General features: G+C 39.0%; 1 protein-coding gene across 1 annotated transcript; it reads right to left on the bottom strand.

Annotated features, from left to right (window-relative positions):
• Positions 1–6,868: 6,868 nt before the first annotated feature.
• Positions 6,869–7,798, bottom strand: LOC134389337 (olfactory receptor 1A1-like). Its single transcript, XM_063112882.1, has one exon. It carries the CDS (start codon positions 7,796–7,798, stop codon positions 6,869–6,871), a length of 930 nt encoding a protein of 309 aa, XP_062968952.1.
• Between the last annotated feature and the right edge of the window lie 263 nt (positions 7,799–8,061).

Below are 8,061 nucleotides of genomic sequence, written 5' to 3' on the forward strand. Positions count from 1 at the left end.
AGGGTTGTGTTTTCTATTTCTGTGAAGAATGTCATTGGTATTTTGATGGGGATTGCATTTGATTTGTAGATTGCTTTGGGTAGTACGGACATTTCCACTACATTGATTCTCCTAATCCATGAACAAGGAATATTTTTCCATCTTTTTGTGTCCTCTTTAATTTCTTTCAACAGCAATTTGTAGTTCTTGTTGTAGAGATCTTTCACCTCCTTGGTTAAATTGATTCTTAGGTTTTTTTTTCTTTGGTGACTATTGTTAATGGGTTTGCTTTTTTGATTTCTCTTTCTACTAGTTTGTTATTGGAGTATAAAAATGCTACTGATTTTTGTGTGTTGATTTTGCATACTGAAATCGTTTATCAACTCTCGGAGGTTTTTTGTAGCGTCTTTAGGTTTTTGTATATGTAGGATCATGTTATTTGCAAACAGGAACAGTTTGATTTCATCTTTTCCAATCTGGATGCCCATATTTCCTTCTCTTGCCTGATTGCTCTGGCTAGTACTTCCAATACTATGTTAAATAGTAGTGGGCATCCTTGATATTGGCAATGGGTTTGTCATAGATAGCTTTTATTGTGTTGAGATACTTTCCTTCTATATCTAATTTGCTAAGAGTCTTTATCATGAAGGGATGTTGAATTTTGTCAAATGCTTTTTCTGTGTCTATTGAGATGATCATGTGGTTTTTGTCCTTGATTTTGTCGATGTTTTGTATCATGTTAACTTATTTTGATTGTAATATAGTTGATTGTGCATTTCTGTGGGGTACAGAGTTGAATATCATTAGCTGTGTGCAATATGTGATGCTCAAATTAGGATAATTAGTACATTCAACATTATACAATGTAATTATGTTTCATGGCCCTTTTACAATTCCTCCCTCACCTCCCCGCCCTTTCCCCTTTCCCACCTCAGGTAACCTCAGTTCTGTTCTCTCCTTTTGAGAGTTCAACATATTGTTGTGATTGTTGTGTCTTTCTTTCTTTCTTTCTTTTTAAAATTAATTTGTTCATTTTTTGGATCTCACTTGTGAGTGAGGACATGTGGTTTTTCTTTCTGTGCCTGGCTTCTTGAAATAAACATAATTTTCTCTAAGTTCATCCATGTGCTGCAAATGGTACTATTTCATTTTCTTTTTGATGGCCAAGTAGTATTCCATTTATACTAAGGATTTAAGTGGTTTAATCACCACCTTTACAATGTTGGAGTGCTCTGAGATTGTGTGTGTACTTTTTAAAAAAATGAGTTATGCCCCTTCATATGTTTTCTTGCTACTCTTTAATGTCATCTTCGTTCAGACTAAATTGCTACCATTAGTATTTCTTGTACGGCAAGTCTTGTGTTGATTACTTCCCTTAGCTTTTGTCTGTCTGGGAAAGACTTTATTTCTCCTTTATATTTGGAGAGTAGTTTTGCTGGATGCAGAATTTTTGGCTGGTTTCTACTGAGAAATCCACTGAGAGACATATTGGGGTTCTGTTGAATGTTGTGTGTTTCTTTTCTCCTGCTGCTTTCAGGATTCTTTCTTTGTCCTTGGTTTAATAATTTGATTATGATGCATCTTGGGTGTTCCTCTTTGGATTGAATTTGGTTGGAAACCTCTGAAGTTCCTGGGTCTGGATGCTGTCATCTTCCTCCATCCTTTGGAAAATTTCAGTCATTATATCCATGAATATGCTTTCTAAGTCTCTTCCTTTTTCATCTCCTTCAGATATGCCAGTGCTTGGAGGTTATTCCACTTGAGGGAGTCCGATAAGTGCTGTATTTGTGTTTCATTTTTTCTCATTCATTTTTCTTTTTGCTCCTCTGATTGCATAATATCTAGTGTTCTGTATTCAAGCTCACTGATTCTTTCCTCTGTTTGATTGTCTGTTGTTGGAGTTTTCTATTGAGTTTTTCAGTTCAGATAATGTATTCTTTCTTTCTAGAATTTCTATTTGGTTTTTACAAATTTATTCTATTTCTTTGTAACATTTCTAAACCTGCCTCTGAATTATTTTCCAAATATCATTTAATTTTCTATCTGTATTTTCTTCTGACTTCCTGAACATCCTTAAGGGGGGTACTCTGAATTCTCTGTCAGATGTTTCATAGATCTGCTATGCTTCTGGGTCCATTGCTGGTGTTTTGTTTTTTCCCTTTGTTGGTGACACATTTCTGTGCTCTTTCTCTGTCGTTGTGTTTTTACATCGATGCCTGGGCTTTTGAGGAGACTGCTGCCTCTGCTAGGTTTTATAGGTGTTCTTTGGTTGTGTTAGACCTTCACTGATTAATATCAGAGCTTTGAGGCTGGTCTAAGTTTTCTTATCCATTCTTTGGAGGATTAACAGCTACCACCACCACTTAGACTCTGCAGTGAGACTAATGTGCTGTCCTGTGGTTAATTCCTGAATTGGCGGAACTTCCAGTGGGGACCAGAACTTGAATTCTGTGCTTGAACTCAACTCTTGTTTTGCTCTTGATTCTCTAGGGAAGGCTTTGCATGCAGATAGAATATTAATTGTTGGCAGGAATCATTTCTGGGTCTGGGCTGTGTGGAAGTTCCAGCCCTGGACTGAGTCCTTCCTGTAGATTTCACCCCCTGTTGCTCTATCCCCTGACTGATTTCCACTATGACCAGGTGCCCATGCTGCACCAATGTTCTCCCAGTAGGCCAGCCCTTGTTCTGCACTCCAACCTCTTCCCATGGGGTAGGATGTGTGTGTGTCTCTCATGCTAACCTACTGTCCCGACCCGCGGGATATTCAACGCATACCCTGGATGTGGGAGTGGGAATTGGATGGGACAAGAGACGCGAGAAATGGAGACAAGACAGTATTCTGATCAAGTCTCGTTTATTAGCCAGAGGTTCACAGCTTATATAGACAACAGGAGGGAATCAGCAGATAAGGAAGTATGCAGAAGTTTTCTGGAAAAAATCACAGGGCAAATCTTTCCAGGAAATGGAATGTTTCTCAGCTATCTAAAGCAAAGCAGCAGTGATCTACGCCTAGGGCTGTGCAAGCAGTAAGAAGGAGAAAAAGGAGGAAAGGTCACAGCATTTATACCTTTAGTGTCAGAGGGCTATTGGCAGGGCTTCATGACCCTGGGCAGGCTATGACCGGGCTCTTTGGCCCCGCACAACCTACCAGCCTTGGGTGGCTCCTTTGTCCAGCTGGCTGGCCCAGGGGGATCCTGCCTGGGGTCTTTATGGCCTGTGGGCTGGTATGGTGTGCTCTGAAACCCTCTTCTCCCCTGAAGACTCCAAGCAGGTTCACATGAAGTGTGCCAGTGTGGCCTTTTCTGGCTTCAGTTTGTGTGAGAGAGATTCCCTGCACATTACCAGGCTGGCTCAGAAGTGGCCAGGGCCCAGAACAGTTGGCATTGTCTTCACATCCTCTCACCCTGGCCTCTTGTTCCTTTTTACAAACTCTGTGGACTTCTCCTCTTCACCCAGCTCCAGCAGTCCCAGGTTGTCAGTCTTTGCTTTTCCATAGTTCTAAATCGATTACTTGTGGGGAAGACCAATGCCGGGAATTGTCTGTTCTGCCATCTGGATGACATCACTCTTCTGTATCTTATCAAAATACCAACACTTAGTTTTGATTCTTCAAATTGATTTTGTGTTTTCTACTTCATTTCTTTCTGTTTTAGTCTTTGTTATTTCCTTCCTTCTGCTAACTTGGGGATTAGTTTTTCTTCTCTTTCTGGTTCTAGTTTCTAGTTGAGGTGAAAAATTATGTTGTTAAAATATTTTTAAGTGTTCCTATTTATCACTATAAACTTCCCTGTAAGTGCTGCTTTTGCTGCACCCTGTAAGTTTAGGTAGGTTGACATTCATTTTCATTGGTTTCAAGATACTTTCTAGTTTCCCATTTTTTCCTTTGACTCATGTTTGTTAAAAAGTGTGTTGTTAAATTTCCACACTGTTTTTTTGATTTTTTCAGTTTTCTTTCTACTATCAATTTCTAGTTTTATTTGATTGTGGTCAGTAAAGATAGTTGGTATGATTTCAATCTTCTTAAATTTGTCAAGACTTCTTTTGTGACCTCACATGTGATCTATCCTGGAGAATGGCCCATGTGTGCATGAAAAGAATGCATATTCTGCTGCTGTTGGGTGGAATGTTTTGTACATGTCTCTTAGGTCTGTTTAGTCTATAGTGTTGTTCATGGTGTTTTACATTGTTGATATTCTGTCTGGTTGTTCTATTCATTATCAAAGTAGGATATTGAAATCTCCTACTTTTATTGTTTAGGTATTTCTCACTTCAGTTTTGTCAATGTTTGCTTTATATATTAGAGTGCTGAGAGTTAGGTGCATATATATTTCTAATTGTTATAATTTCCTGGTGGATTGACCCTTTTTATCATTCTATAATTTTCTTTTTGTGATCGTTTTGACAGTGAGTGTATTTTGTCTGATATAAAGATAGCCACGCCTGCTCTCTTTGGTTTCCATTTGCATGGACTATCTTTTTTCATCCGTTCTCTTGAAGCTTATCTGTATCCTTAAATATAATCTGAGTTTCTCCTAGACAGTATATCATTGGGTTGGCTTTTTTCTTTTCTTTTCTTTTCTTCCTTCCTTCCTTCCTTTCTTTTCTCTCTCTCTCTCTCTCTTTCTTTTTATTCAGCCACTGTTATGTCTTTTGACTAGGGAGTTTAATGCATTTATGTTTAAAGTAATTATTGGTAAGGAAGGACTCACTATTGCCAATTTGCCAATTTTTCTGCCAGTTGAGTTCTTTTGTCTGTCTTTTCCTTTCTTGCTGTCTTCATTCTGTTTTTGTTTTTTAAAATTTTATTTAAATTGGCATATAAAATTGTATGTATTATGTATAACATGAAGTTTTGAAATATATATATTGTGAGATGGCAAAATCACACTAATTAGAATATGTATTATCTCATAAAGTTATCATTTTTGTAGTGAGAACAGCTAAAATCTACTCTCAGCATTTTTCTAGAATACAGTATGTTGTTATTAACTATTGTCATCATGTTATGCAATTGATCTCTTGAACTTTTCCATCCTATCTAACTAAACTTTGTCTCTTTCGACCAACATATTGTTAACACCCGACTTCCTATTAGTACAGCATTATGGAGAACAGTATGGGGGTTCCTCAAACAACTACAGATAGCACTACCAGATGATCCAGCAATCCCACTATTGGGGATATATCGAGAAAATTGGGAATCATCATGTTGAAGGGATACCTACACTCCTATGTTTATTGCAGCTCTATTTACAACAGCCAGGTGAAAGAACCTGAATGTCCATCAGTGGATGACTGGAGAAGGAAATTATTGTATACAAACAGAATGGAATACTCCTCAGCCATAAAAAAGAATGAAATTCTGCCATTTGCAACAACATGGATGGGCCTGGAGAAAATTAGCCTAAGTGAACAACCCAGGTACAGAAATATAAATCCTTCATGTTCTCAGTCATAACCAGGAGCTGAATCCATGAATAAACAAATAAACATTAAAGAGAGGCAGAGAAAGAGAAAGAGAGAAACAACAACCACAGTAATATGTTGAACTTTCAGAAAGAGAGAAAAGAACCATGGTTACTAGAGGTGGAAAATGGCGGGGGAGAGTGAGAGGGAGTGGTTTAACAAGAAATTGGTTAATGGACACAAAGCATGATTACATATTGTAATGATGAATAAGCTAATTATCCTGATCTAACCATCACACATTGTACACAACTACTGAAAATCAACTTTGTACTCCACATGTATGTATAATAAATTATCTTAAAAAATTAAAAATAAAAGTAACTAGAGAAGTGCCCTTCCCCCCAAAATAAATAAAGGCAGTATAGTGAGGACTCAGATCTCCCAGGAATGAAAGTTTGAGTCACCCCACCAAGTGAGGACCAAGTGCCAGCTGTTTGCTAGCTCCCCTCAGAGATCGGAACATCAGACATGTGGTCCTCTCTTCTGTGTTCCTCAGTTCTGGTTAACACCACATTTCCCCTTTGTTTCCTTGTCCTAAGGGATGTATCTTCTTTCTGCAGTTAATATGTCTGGGTGACCTGAACATTCATCTTTTCACTCCTTTAGTTTCTTTCAGTATACACCTATGCAGCTAATTCCCTGTATTAAATCTCGGTTTGAAAATACTGGATGCAATTTCTTTTTAAATTTTTTTTTGGTAGCTGGCCAGTGTGGGCATCCAAACCCTTGACCATGGTGTTTCAAGGGTGCTCTGTAACCACCTGGGTGCAATTTCTGTTTCCTGAATGGATCTTAACTGACCCTAACTGACTACCAGCTGTTTAATGCATGGAAAATAATGTCCAGTTTTATTATGTCTAATCATTATCATATTATATTTCAGAGACTAATATTTTTATACATTTATTCTGCTCTTCACCAACATTTATTTGATACATTTTATATGACCAAGATAGTGATGGCAGGTAATGTGTTAACACAGCTTTTATCATCAGAGACTTACAAGTATAGTAGGGGTGACTAACCATGATAGTCCAGAGAAAATTTACATTTAATAGTGATTTATAGCTTTCAAAGCATGAGTTATTTGTGATCCACACACCCTGCGACAGACAGGAAGATACGATTTTTCCTAATATGTGATTGCTGAGGCTCAGACTTGCTCAACATTGCTCGTCAGTAGAACAGCCAGGACACAAACTTAATATTCTTGTGCTGGCACTCTGTCAAAACAGCAGAAAGATGTACAAAGTAATAATTTTAATAAGAGGTCTCATTTAACTGTTACCAGATTTCTGGAAGGGGAATTTGTGGCTGGAAAGACCAACAGCAACTTCTTGGAGGGTGATAACATTGAAGCTGCATTTCCAAGTGCATTCTAATTGGAAACATCACCATCCAATGTATGTCCTCACACTGGTCATGAGGAGATTTTCTTGCTGAAGAGTTTCCACAGGGCAGCCTTCATGTCTCGGTTTCTCAGACTATAGATGAAAGGATTTAACATTGGTGTCATTGCAATGTACATCACAGTAATCACTGCATCTTTTAGGCTGTACCTAGTCAGAGGGCGTAAATACGTGCCCATGACTGTCCCATAATACAAAGAAACAACTGTGAGGTGGGAACCACAGGTGGAGAAGGCTTTGAGTACACCTTTAGTGGATGGAACCTGTAGGACCGTGGAAAAGACCCGAACATAGGAGATAATGATGCATAGTAATGGCACAGAGAAGACACCAACCCCTAGGTACATAATCTTCACATTAAAGTGAATATCAGAACAGGACAGCTTGAGCAAAGAGGCAATGTCACAGTAGAAGTTGGTCACTTCCTTGTTGCCACAAAAGGACAGGCCAGCTGTGAGGAGAGTGTGGGGGAGGGAATTGGTGATTCCAGCCACCCAAGACCCAACAATTAGCAGAACACAAGATTTCGGACTCACAATTGTTGTATAGTGAAGTGGGCGGCTGATGGCCACAGCTCGATCATATGCCATCACAGCCAAGATATAGCTGTCTGTGTTACCCATGGCAAGCATGAAACACATCTGTGTTAGGCATCCCCCAAAGGAGATGGACTTGCTACCCAAGAGATGGTTAGCCAGCATCTTAGGGATGGTTACAGATGAGAAGAAGACGTCCACCAAGGAGAGGTTGGCAAGGAAAAAATACATGGGGATGTGAAGGCGAACGTCAGAGTGAATGGCCCAGATGATGAGCAGGTTTCCAATCAATGTGACGGGGTAAATGACCAGGAAGAGGATGAAGAAGATATATTCTTGTTCCTGCTGACCATTAACTCCCAGGAGGATGAATTCCAGGGGCGATGACTCATTTACTTCTCTCATGGATTCTCTAGCAGGAAAGGGAGAGGAATCCAGAATTATTAGTGAATTACTGTGTGCAATGATATTCCTTATCCACCACTTTTGACTCTAGGATTCAGATACATCTATACCTGGGTTTGCTAAATCCACAGAGAGGCATTACTTGTAGAAAACACCTGTTGGTGTGTGAAACTAGTTAAAAGCCCTGGATACTAAGGTCTGAGCGGGCGATCCATTAATCAGAGGTGCCCATCCTCTCCAAACTCAGCTCTACCACCCAATCA

The sequence above is a fragment of the Cynocephalus volans genome, chromosome 10 (assembly GCF_027409185.1).
Source record: "Cynocephalus volans isolate mCynVol1 chromosome 10, mCynVol1.pri, whole genome shotgun sequence".
Taxonomy (NCBI): domain Eukaryota; kingdom Metazoa; phylum Chordata; class Mammalia; order Dermoptera; family Cynocephalidae; genus Cynocephalus; species Cynocephalus volans.